General features: G+C 45.1%; 3 protein-coding genes across 3 annotated transcripts; 1 reads left to right on the top strand and 2 right to left on the bottom strand.

The window, feature by feature from the left end:
• Positions 1–1,572: 1,572 nt before the first annotated feature.
• NEUTE1DRAFT_38714 (uncharacterized protein) lies at positions 1,573–4,412 on the bottom strand (the record flags this gene model as incomplete). Its single annotated transcript, XM_009850464.1, has 3 exons — positions 1,573–1,893; positions 2,090–2,127; positions 3,512–4,412. The coding sequence occupies 3 exons, from the start codon at positions 4,410–4,412 to the stop codon at positions 1,573–1,575; spliced, it is 1,260 nt and encodes a 419-aa protein (XP_009848766.1).
• Positions 4,413–6,622: 2,210 nt separating this feature from the next.
• Positions 6,623–8,112, top strand: NEUTE1DRAFT_37796 (uncharacterized protein; the record flags this gene model as incomplete). The annotated part of the gene is made up of 3 exons (XM_009850416.1): positions 6,623–6,802; positions 7,403–7,429; positions 7,930–8,112. The coding sequence occupies 3 exons, from the start codon at positions 6,623–6,625 to the stop codon at positions 8,110–8,112; spliced, it is 390 nt and encodes a 129-aa protein (XP_009848718.1).
• Positions 8,113–9,852: 1,740 nt separating this feature from the next.
• Positions 9,853–17,052, bottom strand: NEUTE1DRAFT_40727 (uncharacterized protein; the record flags this gene model as incomplete). Its single annotated transcript, XM_009850562.1, has 2 exons — positions 9,853–10,404; positions 15,556–17,052. The coding sequence occupies 2 exons, from the start codon at positions 17,050–17,052 to the stop codon at positions 9,853–9,855; spliced, it is 2,049 nt and encodes a 682-aa protein (XP_009848864.1).
• Positions 17,053–18,936: the final 1,884 nt, after the last annotated feature.

The raw sequence follows: 18,936 nt of genomic DNA on the forward strand, positions 1-18,936 counted from the left end.
CAGCTGTACTCCCTATATAGTAATATAATAATTAAGGCTCTTCTTACTACTTTATATTCGTAACTTTTAGGCTGTAAGAAATTGGAGTATTATATTTATAGGGGGCTTATAGGGGGTATAAGCGCTGAGGTGCCTCAAAGTTATTGCTTCTTACAGCCTTAAACATGGGGTTAAGGTCCTTTAAAGATATTAGAAATCTAGTATATCGCAGTAAGGATTTTGACCTTCTAATTAGTTAGATAGAGGATTTGGGGTAAGTGTAGGTGGTTGTAGCGATTTCTAACTTTTTATTGAAATCGAGCCGAATAAGAAAAATATAGCTGTAAGACTACACCTTACAGCCACCAAAACTGGGTTTTCTCTATAGCAATACAGCGGCTCCGAACACAACCTAAGCTCGTATTAGGTAGTTGTCTTCCTCTTATATATTGTCGGCTTTGGTCGTGTTTGGGAGCTGGGTTGACCTTGGGCTGGTAGGACTAATTGGCGATTTCTCGTAAGAACTGGGTCCAGCAGCGGGCACGTTGAAAGCCGGTAGAGGTACGAATTCAGAGATTGTTTTGACCTGCTAGTGGATAGGTAATGCGTAGATCAAGTAAAGGTATAAAGACGGGAGGCACGGTCTACTTTGCGTTTAGATGATGAGCAACGTTTCTCTATGCTAGACGTAGGATACTCCAAGATATTGAACTGCCTGTCTATTTTCTACCTCCACTGAGTAAGAGCGTAATCCAGAATTTTTTTTTTACTAACTGCAGTCAAAAAACAGTACTTTCGGTCAGCCAGCTGCACGGACCAGTGCTAACGCAGTAGAATCTATTTTACTAAGAATATTATTTGGGTAGCGCGCCCTATATGGTCAAAATTATAATTTTTAATTATTGTAGTATTGAGACGGTTATTATAGCGTTATTATAGAAGGGTTAGTGCTAAAAGGTTGATATTTTCATCAAAAATACAGCTTTTTTTTGCTGACGACGGTTAGAAAGATGCGCGGGCTCTGGTTGGCTAAATGCCTACGTGTGGGTCAGTTTTTCTGACCGGCTGACCGCAGTCAGAAACCGGTACAAATCGTTAGAATGGGAAAAAGATCACGTTTCTGACTGCGGTCAGATTCTAACTGCAGTCAGAAAAAAAAATAGTTCTGGATCACGCTCTAAGTATATAAGGCAGGTACCTCTACCTCTATGCATGCAGGTGCATACCTAGAGGTAGGTAACTTCCTGATACCTGTAGGCCAAGCTTTCAACTCGGAGCCGGGTTCGAGTTTCCTTCTTCTAGGGCACACATCGTTCATACCTGGGTAACCATTCTTTCCTTCCTACGGTACTTCCTATCGTTTAGAGTAAGCACACCTACCCCCAAACCACTATAGGCATGTATCTCTCGATGAAAGTCTTCTCCTGCCCTTTCCGTCTTCAACCTGGCCATCAAGACATCACTGCCCTTCTGCTCTCCTTAAACCGTCAGCCGTACCTCTAGGTATCTGAGGTAGGCTTGTCCTAGCCGAGCGACTAGAGGTACAAGTCTGAAGGGTCCTGGCCCTTTCCTGGTGTTGAAAACAATGTCATCTCAAAGGGCCCACTCCATTTCAGCTGGCCAACCGGTACCAACTTCTTCGGTCGATGGGGCCACAGCGGCAATGGGTTTCTTGTACGTTGCCATAGTGGACGAGATTTTGTCTTTTCTGGCCTCGTAGGCAGCCCACCACTGGTCAGTAGCACTACCAGAGGTATGTTTCTTGCCGCTGGATCTCTTTGCCGTCTTCTCCTCTGCTGAATGATTGCTAGAGGTACCTCCAGGCACCATACCTCCAACACCCGGCGCGGAAGGCGCTTGTGAGTCGAAGTCGTTAGAGGTATAGCGGGGAGTAGGCTTTGTCACACGTTTGGGCTGCTTGTTAACATACTAATTGCAAGCAGGGAGTCGTCCCTGACCATGCCTGGTGTGGTCATTCTCGTGGAGAGCCCTAGGCCTAGTGTTGAAGTTCTCCTGATAAATATCAGGACTCACCCAGGACATAGCCATGGGAGTAAGATTGATCAGTTCAGTCTTGGCCATTAACAAAATCTTGAGAAGAGACAACAACTGGGCTAGGCAGTCGTTCGTGGCGTTGTGTAGAAGTACCTAGGGTAGGTAGGTAGTTGTAGTTCGTATTGGGCCCTTGCAGGATAAGTGGTCCCTGTAAAGCCCTTCTATTGCAACAAGATTGTAGATACAGGTAGTGTTAGTGAAAGTACTATACCTATAGTACCTAGAGGTATACTGTAACTCCCAATTTCGCTACTTGGTACGGTTTATGAGTTGATATCACTATGTTCCCATCACGCTACTATATAGCAGATCTTCTGAATACATTCACAGAGTTTTCCGACGTCTTTCGTTCATTGGAGGCAGCAAGTAGCAATTCTCTCCGTTTCGGAAGGTATTCGAGACGACGAAGAGAATAAACAAGGGAGTCTTGAAGATCAAAGTTGTTAAGGAGGTAATCAATGACTATTTCTTTGTGAGGCCGTGTTCGTTACCGCGTTAAGGTTTTGGCCTTAACCTTTGCATTACTGTGCAGGGTCTGCAGCTGCACTCCTGTAATATTAAGGCAGCTTTAAGGTATGCCAAGGGAGCTCATTACTGAGCTCTGTTTGGTATATAGAGGTATATATAACCAGGGGCAATAGCCTGCCCCCGGAGTCATCTTTTCAACTCTTCCACTCCAGTCTTCTCAATTATTACAGTGTATATACAGTGTAAGATACTATATAGTCCAGATGGTAGATTTCAATTGGGAATAGCCTTATTTATTATCTTTTGGAAAAAAAGGTCTCTTTATTTTTTTGTTTTTTTTTATTTTTTTCCTAAAGAGAGGTTTGTAACGGCAACCCCCTATATTTATAAGGGGTAAAGCGCTATAGGTAGTTCTTACTACGTTCCTTACTACTATACCGCTCAAAATCGAGCGGTATAGTAGTAAGTAGAACGGTTAAAAAATAAGAATATTCTAGCCTTCTAATTAGTCAAATCGACGATTTAGAGTAAGTATAGGTAATTATAGATAGTTGCAGGTAATTGCATAAAAATAAGGATTTTTTAACGAACGCTACACGAGCGCAGTATAGTAGTAAGCTTACTGCGATCCGAACCCTGCAAATCTGAATATCTCCGAACTTTATACTACGGTAACGAACACGGCTTGAATAGAACCTACGACCATGCTCAATGTCACTTCCACTTGCCATGACCATGCAAATCGGATCCTGTCGATGTAGATATAGGGGCAAGCTAGTATCTATGTCCTATACAACATAAAGCCCAATCTCAACGGAATGATCCCTACCTCCTTTTCAATCCACTCCCCTCGATGTTTTCTCGCTGCAGGTGCCTACAAGTAGATACCTTCACAAAGCTGGGCCGTGTGTCCACATCGACGAGAAGTGGAATGCCCGCTGCCCATTGTGAAGGTAAGGTATCTATCTCCTCCAGGTAGATTGACCCTTTGAAGGGTAGGAGCGGCCACCCTGGTTCGGCCGAGTATTCCTCTCGTGGAGGCTCCTTGGCCGCATGTTGTAGTTGTGTTGAAGGATTGATGCGTTGAGCCAGTCCATGGCCAATGGTGACGCGTCAATATATTGGACGAACCAAGTAGTCCACTCCGCCTCCTTCATCGATAGAACCCTTATTAGGGCAAGCAACTGTGCCACACAGTCGTTGGTGGCATTGTGTAGGTTGAAGCCCTCGCCCAGGGCACCGAGCGAGGAGAAAACCTCTTCCCCCTTTGTCTGTGGTTTGTGGAATCGGATCTGGAAAACCGACCATAATTGGAGATCCCAGATTTTTACATCCGAGCCTGCAGCGGTCAGATCAAGGCCGCCGAGATGAAATACGGTCTCTTCCATGTGTGCAGCCCAGTAGAGGATGCGCACGGACCGATCCTTGCCACTTTTGACCTCGGCGTCGGTGCGGTTCTGGCTGCAAAGCTGCTTGATGGTGTCCTTCAGGTCGTTTAAGGCCTTCTCCTTGGTCTTGACAATGGAGCGCGCAAATGCACAATGGTACGGCCGGGCTGAATGCGGCTTGTTGCCGAACTTTTTGTGGTAAAAGGCTGGGCAGGTCTCCTCAGTGACTCTGCGGAACTCGTGGATGATGGTGTGTTGGGCCTTAATGTGAGGTCCAATGCTTTCGATGTCGGCGGGGTTGGATGTCGGTGTCTTGAGGTTATCGCGGGGATCGTAAATTGCAATTCCCACCTCGGAAAGCTTGTCGTAAGCTGTAGTTGCAGGTTGGCCGCGCTTCTGAACAAGGTGGTCGACCCCTTCGAGGTCGATAGCAACAATGATCGTGTCTTTCAATGTATCCCGAAAGGCGCAAAGTCCTTCGAAGTCCCAAACATAGGGCGATGCAGGCGTTTTGACAACCATGATTGTTCGATGGTACTGAAAAGAGGTAATCTCTAGAGGTCGTCTTGAGTCAGGACCGACTTCGATGATGCTTTTTGGACATAGGAAATGCTTACTTGTCTTTTGGTTGCGAGAAGCTGTCTTGCAATGAGGGTCCAATGTCTGTGTTCCTTCGTTCGTTGCCTGTTTGGGTTCGGAATATGAGAGGAATTGACCTACAGGAGGAAGAAAAGAAGTGTGAGTCGGAGGAAGAGAGTGGGGGATTAAATAGGGCTGGGAAGAGATAAAACCCAGGTCACCACGAGGAGAAGTGAAGGGGAGTTTGGTGGTGAAGGGACATGAACAGGTTGATGGAACCTGTAACAATTCCGTTGTTCACGGATCTAATTGGGAGGGCGACCGGAAGTGGGTTCAAGACCCAGGTCCTGTGATAGCTTCCACTTCACAGCACGGCCGGTGAATGGCTTCACTTCCATGGTCAAGGTTCAGGTTCTGTCCAGCTTCTGTTGGCGGACCTTCACTGAAGGCATTCACCTTTCTGAGGGCACTCTCCACCCTTGGACTCGCCCTTGAGGTTTTGAGCATGCACAAAGGTTTAAGGGTGGACACTCGGGAAAATGATGTTCTTTGACTGAATATCGGGGACTTCAATCGAGGAATCTGGCGATGGCCATGTAAGACATCAATGTCAAGAAGTTTTATACGCCGATACTGGAAAACACAAAAAAAATAAGGTCAACGATACTTAAGGTAGGATGAATGAGGGCGAATGTACGTCAAGAAATGAGTTGTGAAACGGTAAATGCCCTTTGATGCTATGGAAGCTCTTCATCATGCAGCCCTCCCACCGTCCCGTCTGAAATTGAGAAGAGTCTTCGCAGAAATTGCAGTCAAAACTCAGGTAGGTAGATGTCCTGAGGAGCTGCCTTTAGAAGGAAGCCCGATACTGCCCTCCTACCAAATTGGGTTCTTTTCCCACTGCTCCTTCCACTGCTTTGACGAAATGTCTGCCCACGGGTCTAACGGAAATGGTGACGGCGGCGGTTGCTCTTCATCCACCTCTAGCCTCTTAGCGTAATTTTCCATATAAATCGCGGGGTTGACCCAGTCTAAACATACCGAAGCGGGAAACCCTGAGTCGCAACAAGCGTTGTCTAACAGACAATTAATGTTTAGAAAACAGTAACTGTTTTCCAGATATTAATTGTCTTCCAAATATTAATTGTCTTCCAAGCCCCTAGAAGTCAAAAGTATAGGGCTTAGTATAGGGTATAACCTTCTATACTTTAGTGGCCTTGATAGTGGCCTTTGAAGGCTAGCATTGGAACTTGAAAGGTCTTCCGGAATAGCCTCAAAAAGTTGGTCACGAACAGGAATCGAACAAAGGTCACGAGCAAGAATGGGAATAAAGAACTACTTCATTAACCATTTGACTACTAAGCCAATTGGTTATTTCTAATGAAAATGGCTGGTTCTTTCCGTTAATAAAGGTTGTTAGGAAGGGGGGAGGCGGAGGAAGGAAGGTAGGACTTTGAAACTTTAAAAAATTCTGAAATTTAGCCCGACCCGGCTCCAAAACCAAGGACACTATATTACAGCGCTTACCCCCTATAAGAAACATACATTGTTTTTTAAACATTGATTGTGGTTATTGTCCAACAACCACAACGTATATCTAGAAATAGATTTTCCCACTACAGTATAGAGGGCAGGTTCTCTCCCTCATCATACCACTTGTGCCACTCCTCTTCCGTCATCTTCATGAAGCGAAGCCAGGAAAGGACTTGGGCGACCGTGTCGTTGGCCGCATTGTGAAAAACGATGCCGTGTTCTCGTCCTTCCCTGATTGCCTGCTCGTTTCCTCCTAAAATCCCCAAAGACGCCAAAGCCCTCCCACAGTTCACACGTGGAGGGGCGATCATCTCGCCGTCGTCATCAAACCAAGGCTCCGGAAAGAAATGGTGCTCGAACGGGGACCAGGTCTGGAGATCCCACAGTTCGATGTCATCGCCCAGCCATGAAAAGTCGACACCGCCTTCATCAAGGATGTCCTGCTCTAGGCGGAGATCCCAGAAGAGGATCTTGACAGAGCGCTGCTTGTCGTTTTCAAACTCTTCATTGGTTCGATTTTGGCGTACCAGCTGCCAGAAGAAAGAATGCAACCACCACATGGTTTCGATTTTCGTCAGGTAGGTGGATTTCGTAAATTGAGAGTGGTATGGCCGGGCAAAATGTCTCTTTCTGGGGTGGTTTGGTGGGTGACACCTGCAGGTTTCTTCATGGACCAGCGACCAGGCGTAGTCGATGAAATGTGTGGCCTCGATGTGCTGGGCAAGCTGGTCAAATGTATTCCGGCTGTACGGCGCCAGTCGAGGGTCAAAAACCGAGACTCCCAGTTCGGACGCTTGGCAGTATTTTGAGACCTCGTCGTGCTTAAAGTGGTCTACGGTCTCAAAGTCAAGAGACACGATTATGGCATCCTGATTTCTGGCGAGGAAGGACTGGAGAGCCTGGTATGAGGAAACTGGCTTCGGTGAGGTCGCCCAACGAGGGCCGGCAGCAAAGTACTCAGGCATTTTGAATAGTGATTTTGGGTTGTTACGATAGGAAGGCTTGGGTGGGCCTCATGCAATGATGTTAATGAGTACTCAGATTTATATAAAAAGAATTGGGAAGAAGGTAGTTACCAGCAAAAGAGCTATATCTTGGTCTGAAGGTATTGCTCTAAGATTTCTTGAATTTTGAAGGTAATGATCAAGGAAATGACCAGAGGGCTGTGAACTCGCTGTCTGGCGACGTGAATACCTGTAAGGGCTTTTGCTGTGAGCTGAAGAACAGGAGCAAAAAAAGGCAAAAACAGGTTGAGTTGGTGGTGGAATGGGGGAAAGTTAAATAGGCGTGGAGGAGTAGATAAATACTCGGGCATCGAGTGGATGGCAGAGGCCGTCGTATCCATCTTATGGTGCTATTAATGACACCAACCGCGTTCAGATCAGAGTGGTCATGCCCAGATCGGGAATAGATTCAGGTTTCAGGCCGTTCGTGAAAAAGTGAATGGAGAAAACTGGCCCAAAGCCCCTTCACCATCATCTACACTTGTTTGTGCATGCCAGAAACCTTATCCTACTCGTTGACAGACCAATTCGCCTGCCCGATAGGATCAAACGGACACAGCCATGCTCGCTCGTCTGGTGTGTCCCATGGCTCAGGTTTGGAATGGCGGGGAGACTGCAGCTGTTTTGCCTAATCTTTCCACCAACGAAATCCATTCGAAATAGGTCTGTGAATTGTTTCGTCAGCGCAATCTGGTCTTCTTGCCATACTGGAGGACCAGCATTAAAGGAAAAAAGGGTGATAAACTCGCCATGCTAACGTGACCTCCATCTTGACCCACCGAAACCTCGTTTTATGGCTACGGTATCCAAGGAATCATACAATCCCGCTATAACTCCCTGGAGGTGTTCATTGCTTCCGAAGCCAATGATTTCTGTGTGCGGTTCGTACTCTATCGGTGGTCGTCAGGTTAAGGTTTTGAAAGGAGAAGATGGGACTGAAGGCCGTGATGGATAAGTCGAAGATGTCCCATGTCCACGAGCCCGAGGCCCCCCGGCCAGGCCTGTACATGAACACGAACTTCGTGCGCTGTAACGACCGCTATAAAATCCCAAAGTTCAGTGAACATCTGCAGAGCCAAAAAGTTCAGACCAATCAAAGGTTGTGACTGCCCTCCCAGCCATCCGAATCGGGAAGGTGGTCCGTGTCCAGCAGCACTGTCAAACGACCCAAGATTCTCCGGCTGTGAACGACAAAAATGAGCAGAATCATTCCCATCGCCCATGGAAAAAGGAAAAAAAGAAAAAAAGAGAAAAAAGAAAAAGGAAAAAAGAAAGAAAATGGCTGGGAGGGAAAAGATGATAATAAAGCATCTATAGAAAATGGGAGCCCCAGCCTGAAGAAAAGCCCGCATCAGTGGTCATGTCACCACGGGCGAACGAGCCGGCGGTAGATGGCAGTACAGCATCTCCTGTCCCTTTGTCCAGCAAAGAAAAGAAGCGGATGAAGAACCGAAAGGAATGATGACGCAGGAGTATATACCACATGTAGTCCAAATAGGAAAAAGAAATGTAGTGAAGGCGTAATGAATAATGATCCTCGATGATCTGAGGTACCTCGAGGTAGCAGAGCATAACTTCCATCCATCAATGCGCAGAGGCAAAGGCAAAGTGTCCATGATATCCATCCTCAACAGGCAGGTCCGATCATTGCATCGGCGGGATAAAGGCCAGCTTTATACCTCATGAGGGTCGTAATTTCCAGCTCAAATCTTCCTCTGATTGCAGCTTCCCACAACACCAATGGCTTGATGTAATCAAATAGTAGACATTTGCCGAGCAAACTCCAACTCAACAGGGGCAAGCCGTCAAGGAAACAGCCCGGGCCAGCAGTGTTCTTGGTTAACAGTTTGACCACAGGGTTTCTACCAGATTTTATGCAAAGGCTTAAGCACAAATTGATGGTACAAGCACGTTGGAAAACGGTTAAAATGATTGTGATTTTATATGGTGAACGCAATGATCTCGCTCCTCTACCTTGATCCTACTTCCACTTCCACCCGTCCCCCTTGCCTTACGGGTAAACCGTAATTATCTTCACTAACTCCTCCTCCCACATCACCACGTAGCGGCAGAGGTAGTAACAGTGGCTACATCCAAGTGCCCCTTTCACTCAGGCAGAGGAACCTAACCGCGCTCTTCATTTTGGCTTGGCTCTGATTCCCGCGGCACGGCTTCAAACTCCGGCCTTGCTTGTACGAGAGATCTTGCCGATGCTTGCTTCTCTGGGTACCTAAAGGTAACCTATGGTGATGCGTCCTGCAGACTCGCCCATTTGCGGTTTGAGAATTTATTGCTCGCTGCCTCTGATTCCATGCTGTGTGACGAATCTTTGCCTTGGTGATCGATGCAAACCGCAAACGTTTTGCGTCCTCATGAGTCAGTCAGATCGGCGGGCATGTTTCTTACCACCACGAGATGTAGAACGGAACTTGGCCCAGTGCATGGCAGCGAATGATCGCTCAGGTACGGGGTTTGGTTTCTCACTGATCGTCCTTTCCGTGGTGGCGGGATTGCTATTTAACGGAGGTTGAGCAGCAGCGGGCGCGGCCTTAGGGAATAGATCTGATGGGTCGAAGTGTGTTGTCACGCTGATATGATCCGTCGTCGGATGTTCCACTTCTGTTGTCTACGGGGGAAGAGATGGTACTTTGCTGGGCAGGTGTTTTTTTGTTACAGGGCTTAGAGTTGTCGACGTTAGTCCAGTCACTCCCTTCCTCTACCTCCATGGTAGATAGGTTACCCCTAGATGTAGGTGATGCGGCGGGACTCCTGGACGTATACCTGCTCAACTTGGTCGACAGTTCAGCATGGTGGTCCTCAACGGTTTCCGGCAAGGCCCAAGTGGACTACCACCCCGTGGTTGACTTCCATTCCCATGATTCCCAGGAGGATGAAGTCCAGGTAGTCGAGGACCAGCTCGTGAAGGACCAGCTTGTGGTCGGTGACCATGGCGAAGTGGGATTGATGATTTTCTCTGCCGGCTTTCGCAGAACATCCGCCCAGCTTCTCAACTCCATCGCGCTACCGACAGTGGTGAAAGTGACACCAGCCTCGATCTCAGCCATTGCGCTGTGGTGCACAATGACGGGCTCAGGCTCTGGATCCTCGGGATCCTCGACTTCCTGGGGTTTCTCCCCCAGTTGAAGTACCGGGCGAAGCTCCTGGTTCGCCTTCCACACTTCCCCGCTAATCCAGGACAAGTCGACTGGATCCAGGTCACCAGGGGTATAGTCTGAACGACCACGCCAATTCTTCCACTCGGCCTCTGTCATGACCATGAATCGCAGGAAGGCGACGACTTGGGTGAACGTATCGTTGGCAGCGTTGTGCAACACTGCCATGCCCCCGGCCCCTGCTCCAAGAGCCCCGAGACTGTCGAACGCCTTTCCTGCACCGGTCTTGGCCTTTTCGAACCTCGACCGGAAGGGCTTGAACTTTTGGTAGTCCCATTCGATGGCCCCGTACCTGGTGACATCAAACTCCATGTCATGGAACCAGTTGGATTCCATGCGCGCGTCCCAGTAGATGATCCGCACCGTACGACGCTTGCCTGCTTCGATTTCTTCGGTGGTGAGGTTCCTAACGGACAGATCGTGTAGAAGGCTATCGAGGTCGGAAAGAGCCTCGTTATGGGTTTTGATCTGAGACTCGGCGACCATGCAGTGATAGGGCGTGGCCGTATGCGGTTTCTCATGGGTTCTGTGGTAGGGGGCGTAGCACGTTTCTTCGGTAAAATTGCGCCAGCGGTGGATGATTGTGTGATGACTGACGATGGATTTGGAGATCGTCGACAATCTTTCGGTAGAGCTGGCTCCGGAAATAGTGGATGAGGTATAACAGTGGTTGAGACGAACGTCTCGAGGGTCGAAGAATGATGAACCGACTTCCGAAACCTTTTCCCAGTTCTCCAGGAGTAACCCTCCGCACACCCACCCCATTCCCTACATATACCCAAAAACCTCCAATGCAGCTAACATGTAAATAACCATATTTTGGGTATAATCTTACTCGTTTTACATATTAGGGACCTTAGTCAAATTTCTAGGTTATATAATTATCTCAAATCTAGTAATATCTCCATAGTATTTATTACAAATTAATAGTAATTAAGCGCTCTATTTAAATAATACTAATTGTAAACGATTAGATTCAATTGAATTCTACTATTAAATACTAATGTTTAATAGCTCAAATAGCTCAAAGAGCTCATCAAACGAAGAAATTAATAATACCTCAATAATTCACTACTCTTTTATTCTCTATTCTCTCGCCCTAGCTACCCAATACCTTCCTAACTCATCATCGCTATTATTATTATTAATAACCTTAATATAGTTATATACTTCGTCTTAAGTATTAAGTTACTTAATACTAGGCCCCTCCTTATATTGGGAATAATTGTACTATATTAATATTTATATAGGTTGGGTATTCCTTAATCTACTATAGGGCGCTATTACCTTCTTACTAATTTCTCTATTCCGAACTATCCTAATTAATAATAAATTTAATAGAATAAGTTTATTATTAAACGGACTACCCTATTTAGGGGGGTAACCTTTAGGTATACCCTTAGCGGCTGGACGAAAATGTAAATATTTATTTACTATATCCTAATATGATAATTAATATAAGGTTACCCCGGGGGAAGGATAGTAATAATCTTACCTATTATTATATTAAATATTAGAATAGATAATAATTGTCTTTTATAACTAAGACCGTTTTACCAAATTCCTTCTTTACTACTATTTTATAGGTATACGGGAGGCTATATTACACTCTAAACTATTTAGTACAAGGGTTAAGAAGTATATTAAGGCAATTCGTAGTAAGGAGGGTAGTTTTTAATTAATTATATTAATATATAAGGAATTTATATACTTATAATATAATATCGAGAAGTATATTACCTACTTATAAACGCCCAATTTAATCTATCTGCATATGAAAAAATAACTTAGTAATAACCTCTTTAAAGTAAATATAATAGCGGATAATATATTGATTACTAATTTAATAAAAATTAATTAGATTACTACGAGTAAATAACCTCTATAACTTTAAAGAACTATTATTAAATTTACTTAGTAATATAATCTATTACCTATAATTAAAGTAGTACCTAGTATGGTATCTAGCCTACTCTTTCTTGCAAGGAAGCAAATTAATTATAATTTACTTAATAATACCTTCCTAATCCTCCCTAAATTAATATTATAGAAGAAATAAAGCGCTTTCGAACTCCGTTATCGACGGGGCGTAAAGTATATACTACTATATATACAAGAACCCTACCCTCGTATTAGCAACCTTATTAGAAAGCGGACTAAGCCCAACCTACGTCCTAATAACTATTTTAACCTTCTAATATATATAACGTAATCGATTAAAATTATTTTAATTATCCTAATTAATTGGCTCTCGATATAGCTATTGTGCAGGCGAAATAAATTATTAAAATCATTACTATTACCTTTCTCTTCTATAAGCTCGTTGTAACTCTCCTCATTATCTTTATTATATTCGCGCTCGCCATTTAAATCTATACGCTACCAATTATCTTAAAAGTACTTAACTACATTATAATTAATATACTATATATAATATTAATATTAAATATTTAGAAAAATTTAATTAATTACTCTAATAAATTAATTATTACTATTAATAATAATAATTAACAGCTCAGGGATTAATAATTTCTTTATTATCTTCCTAATATAGTCAATAAACTAGCCAAATCCTTCGTCCTTCTCATTATTAATAATTATTTAAAAGACTAGTATAAATAACTTTTTAGGGGTAACTACAATACCCTATACAATTAGTATATAATAATAGTTCATCTTATACATAGTATTAAATAGTAAAATATATAAATATTATTTCTATATCTTTTATTACTTTTTTAAATACTAGAGATTATAGCGTAGTATATTAGGGTCCTCCTCCTACTACCCTTTATCGCCTATATAATAATTAAAGAGATAATATTTAAATGTAATAAACTTATTATTTTCGAGAGTACGTACAAATACTTATATATTAGTATACCCCCGTTGTTACAGGGCTAGCGCCCAGGATTAAAGACTCGGCTTTGCTAAGTCTGCCAAGCTGGGAACCAGCTATATTAATAAGGATGCGAGCCTTCTAGTTGGTTGGATCCACATGTTTGCCTAGCCCGTGCGCCCGACTATAAAACCTTCTTTTAATTGTACCCTTCTAATGTAGTCTTTCTTTACTCTCTTTATTAAATATAGCATTTTAACCATTATACGACTGCTCGCTGTACAATACTCTAGTAGACCCATTATACCCGTTATCTTATTAGTACATCCTTTATTGTATATTCTCAAAGTCCTTATACGTAAGAAGTAATTTAGGGTATCGTTCTTTAACGGTTGCGTATATAACTCGTATATTTAACTCCTATTAACAAAGGAGATTCGTAATATCCTTTTAACTCTCCGTATTAAAAGACTATTATTTAAAAATCAAATAGCTTAACAAGTCTCGTAATAGAAGGTAACCTTTATATATACAATTAATTGTCTAAATAGTATATTTATAGCCATTCTTCTTTAAATATTATACTATACTACGGAAGGGATATTTATTAATAATCTTTCGAATAATTATACATTATTTCTTATAAGGGTTAGTATCTACATTAGATATAGATTCAACGTAGTTATATCGAAAGACTTTACAATAGAGCTTACTAATATATAGTCCCTTCTTAAAATAGTCAGTACAAAGTATAAATACTCCAAATCTATATTAACGATATATTTTAATAATTTTAAGTATTATAAAGTTTAAATTGGTAGGTAGTAAAATAAAGGCGCCATCGTCGCAAAGGATAGTCTATTTAATATCACTATCGAAAGAGGTATAACTGCTTATAAAGGTAAATAACGAGGAAGTCGAATCGCGACACCGGCGAGGTTGTACTGAGGAAGGGGCATTTTAGGAAGTTCGAGACGGCATTTATTAACTATCAGCGATTGCACACAATCAAAGGCAATTACAGACGGTCGAAATCAATTAATTTAAGTAAAATTATATACGTTAAAGGTATTAAAATAATATAATTAGTACGCGATGTACAAATGGCTAGCGGTGTGGATAGGGTGCTAGATGGGGTACAAATGGCCGTATGAAAAAGAGTGAAAAAAATAACTAAGTTAGAGGAAATATTGCATATATTGAAAAGACGAAATTTTGCGGGTAAAAACGGGATTTACAATGTCAAGTGTCATCGGCTGTCTTGGCCCACTATTTTGGGTTTTTGGGTATATATAGGGAATAGGGTGGGTGTGCGGAGGGTTACTCTTCTCCAGTCCTGCAGCGTAGATGCCATTCCTGTGATCAATGGCCTCGAGATCAAAAGCTACAATCACGGTGTCTGCATACAAGGACTGGAACTCAGCCAAGCCGCTATAGTGCCTAACCTCTGGTGCTGGTGCTGGCACGGGCTTGGTAGGCTGATCCGAGCAACGCTTGAAACACATTTTGGCCGGATGTCTAGACGTGTAGGTAAGTCGGGGTAAATCGACAACAAAATGTCGAGGATGTCTGCCGTTGAAGAGTTGTGTCAGTTAACGGAAAGTAATCGGTTGTGAATGATCGAGGACAACATCACATACCTAAGATGTGGGTATATACTTGAGAAGAGCTTGTGTACGAAGACAATGTCGGCAAGTTCTTGGATATTGACGAGGATCGATCGTCTTTGAAGATTGCGGTACATAACGAGGAGGAAAGAATTGAAGAAGGAAACTGGGGGGGCAGGGACCCTATATATAGGTAATCATGCAGGGTCAGAGCTTCGAATATGTTGATGATATGTAGGCCGCATGCACTACACGTGAATGGTGGTCAAGTCGCGCAGTGAAGGGAGGGCTTCAACAACAAACCTTGAGTACCCGGTGATCTTGTATAAAGAGACAGAATTGCAACAGGTTTCCCCGTTGGAAGGAAGGTTCAAAATGCGGTTGGTGAATGGTTGACAGTTCGAAGGAGACAACGAGATATGACAAGGATGGTCTACGACGTCGTGTGTGACCTCGGTCGAATTTTAGTGTCAGGCTTCGAGACATGTCAAACTCACGGAACGTACCCAAGGTTTGATGAGAACTGAATGGTGGAGGGAAGGTCAAAGATGCGAGGGGGGTTTCTGCGAGTCTATGAAAGCCAAAACTTCGTGTACCCCCTGTTATAATGGAAAAAAGTTTGTCTACATCTACCACACCAACGCTCGTTGTCTCGTTGAACCTTTTGGCTCCCGTTATGATGTTAAACTCGTACACAACCAGACAGAAAACAAAGCTGCAAAATCACTCTCGTATAGCTGCAAGTCTACGCTTGTAAAGTAGCAAAAGTCACATCTCGCACAATCGAGTAATACCGACTACCGGTATCGTTCAATACGCATAACTTCAAATTTTCAAATTCTTCGTTCGGCCTAGCAAAGAAAGGAAGCAGAGCAAAACCGTTACCTAAGCAACTCATCCGCTAAGATCTCTGGCTTACAACTCCCAGACCACCTGTTTCTTCTTTCCTCGCTTCTTCCTCTTTGGCGCATTCTTTGATAGGCACTGGCCATTCTCCATCGCTGGACCGGCGACTCCATCGCTGCAATTTCGAGCACTTGCTAATTTGTGATGGGATCGGAGGTCGTTTGAGCCGATTTTATCAATGGTCGCAGTGCTGCTACTTGCAGGTGCGTTGCTATCGGTGGTGTGGGTAGGTCGTGAGGGGGTAGGGGAAGTCGAAGCTGAGGTCAAAGAAGGAGGCGTGGAGGCTGGTGTTAACTGGGTAGGCGATGTGGTAGCAGAAGAAGAAGAGGGTGATGAGGAAGATGGACGAAAGCAGAGTGGGACAGACCAGCAGGATTTGGGTGGTGGCTTGGCTTCTGGACTCCTCGGGACTTGGAGACCGCTGCTCTTTCCGGTTGTATAACTTTCCTCAGATTTGAACAGATTTCGCGCATTTGATTTGGCGCCCCACACGGTTTTTGGAGGTGCCTTGATCTCTTGGATCCGAGGAGGTAGCCCGGGAAAGACGGAAGTGTCGTTCATGGCGGGGGGTGGACTGGGCTTGTGATGGTGATGCCCGTTCCTGTTTGCGGCTTGACCGAGCAAAGCAGGGCGCATTGCTAACGAAGGACCAGAAAGACCGTTCTTGTTGGGGAACCGCTTGTACTCGAGTTCCAAGGCGGTGTTGTGGTGGAGAATCTGGACATCAACCCAGCTCAAATCCAAGGGTTTGAGATCCTCTTCAGCCTGGACCCAGTGGGAGAAGTCCTCCTTCGACATGTGGAAGAAGCGAATGAGCGTAGCCACCTGCGCCCATGCGTCGTTGGAAGCATTGTGTAGCGTGATTGAATGATCTTCCGAGCCGAGAATGCCGGTTGTCGCATAGAATCTTTCAGCTCCAGTCTTGTTGCCATGGCCGAACCGGTTCAAGACGGGAAGCCATAACTGGAAGTCCCAGTGCTCAATGTTGTTGCTTCCGGTGAAATTGTATTTATAATCGTTGAACAGTTGGGATTCAGCGTTTGAGTCCCAGGACAGGATGACAACCTTGCGGCGGACGCCGTCGGCCACTTCCGTCTCAGTGAGGTGTTGGTTTTGTAGAATCCGAAAGTAATCGGTGAGCTGGCTCATAACCTTCTGGCTCGACTGGACGTCGCTTAGACAGAATGTTGCCGTGTATGGTGATGGTTTGTGTGCCCCGCGATGCCAAGCCTTCCGACGGTTTGGGCATGTCTTTGCGGTCACCCAAGCCCACTCGTCGATGATGGTATGTTGTACTTGAATGGCTTTGATTCTCTCTACCTCGGAATTTGATGGACCACTTCTTAGGTCGAAAAGGGCTACGCCCATTTCTGACAATTTTTGCATCGGACGCTCATTGGGTTGGTGGTCGATATTCTCGATATCAATAGATACGAAAATAGTGTCGCTATAGGTCTTTCTGAAGTCGACCAATTCCGCATAGCTGTGGACAGCCGGGGGTGGTGGACAAGTAGACTTCATTGTCGCTATAATTGCTTTCCGGTGATTGCGGGATATTGGGGTGGTTGTGTAGGTGAGTGGGAACGTGGTGATGTGTGGTGTCCACGAAGGGAAGAAGAAGAGCGGATTTGAAGCAGGAATTTATAGCCTGAAAGGAAATATATACAGCCATTCACCAAGGATCTTCACAGTCTAGGGCAAAGGTTTCAGCAACCTCGGACGCCTTCATATCATCATTCACTCGTAGTACGGGATCACCGGCAGGAACCTGAGTTCACACCGGACCACTGAACAAATGAGAGAAAACGGCGAGATCTCCAAGTTTCAAACAGAAACGGATGACTTCAGGTCCTTTGCCTGGACAAACGGTTCGTTACCGAGACCTGGAGCTGCCACCATTGAGCCTGTTACCGCGAATAGTCTTGGAGACGTATTGAACCCTCAAAGATAGTTGACTCCTCCGGGCAGCAGCGGCGGGGAAGGTTTTCGATCACGAGCCGGTGAGTCTGGCCTCGTCTATTCACCACCACTTCGATCGTCTTCAAGGTCCAACCCTTCGGTATCCATCTCCATCAACATTTCGATCCCCATGGAACGGGACCAGGCCACTTCTGTCCGTGATAAGGCGATGCGTCTCCTCGTCCACTTGGCTAGTATATGCTGTTGCTTCCCACCCGGAGGCAAACGATAAAGTGAGAAAGCAAGAAAGGTATCAGGCCCAGCGCTAGAGGCATTATCACTTGAACCATTCTCTCGTTTGCTGGCGTTAACGACACTATTGCGGATGTAAAAATAGCTGGATTGAACCAACAGAAATAAAAGTAAGAACGAAGTCGATGTGCGTAAGCGCTGAACTACAGCGTCAGGAACATAATGTGCAATGTATATGCAGCTCCGAGTCTGCGCCTTTTTGGGTCGCACAGAATCTGCACAGGAAAGGGGATGATCCGCAATTGCCTCCGGAAAGGGAAGTCGAGTAAACAAAGTCATTGTGTTCAGGATCCGATCTTGTAGTGATCCTAAATCCTTCGTTAGCATGCGCTTTTTGGATAATGACAAGGGAAATACTTTATGATTGAAGCGGCAATACAGATTCCGGCAAAAGGACCGCAGGAGGGGCAGAGCTTGAAACCTGTACATGGCCCTCCAAGAGACGGTTCGGACCGCCTCAATTGAGGGCCTGCCCTGAACTGTCTTGCTGTTCTTGTTGGGGCCGTCGTGTCGGACATTGTAACAGCGAGATTACGTTGCATGGAGGAAAAGAAGATCGATCTTGAGAAAGGCGCAGGACAAACTCCACCTGCTCACCTACAGCCTGGTCAAGTGTCAGGAGCTGACGGGAACTTGGGTGCGCCTGCCGCGTGCAGTGATGTGACGAACATCCGAAGTGGTGCACTAACAGCAGGGCCCTTCTGCTTAGGTATCCAGCTCCACTATAAGCAGCGTTAAAAGAGCGGTTGGTACTTCGCTTCTGATACGAGGTTTTCCACTGCGCGCAGTCCAGTCCATCTGTGCGAGACCAACGACACGACACGACAAGTCTTCCATCATCACTAATTCCGTCGAGTCCCCGTTCCGGTTCTTCTTCACCCTCGCAAACGCCCGGCCTGCGCTCTCCTAGAAACCAGACTAGCTTGCCTCGTCAACAATGAGTGCGTTTGCTCCCCCTAACCGCAACCGCAAAGTTCCAGTTCACTTCCACGAAACCGACCACGATCCATGACCGATATCTGCCGATTTGCGCTTCCCGACCCGGCTACTCGTCGAAATCTCGACAGCCCTAGGCGATTCCTTCGTCGACCGACCCGCGGCATTATTCAAGCGCCTTTGGTTACCTAAATGTCCCTGAAGCCGAGAGCGACTATGCCCCGAACGCAATCCTAGCTCTTGTCCCATCTCAGATCT

Source organism: Neurospora tetrasperma (genome assembly GCF_000213175.1).
Source record: "Neurospora tetrasperma FGSC 2508 unplaced genomic scaffold NEUTE1scaffold_2, whole genome shotgun sequence".
Classification (NCBI taxonomy): Eukaryota; Fungi; Ascomycota; class Sordariomycetes; order Sordariales; family Sordariaceae; genus Neurospora; species Neurospora tetrasperma.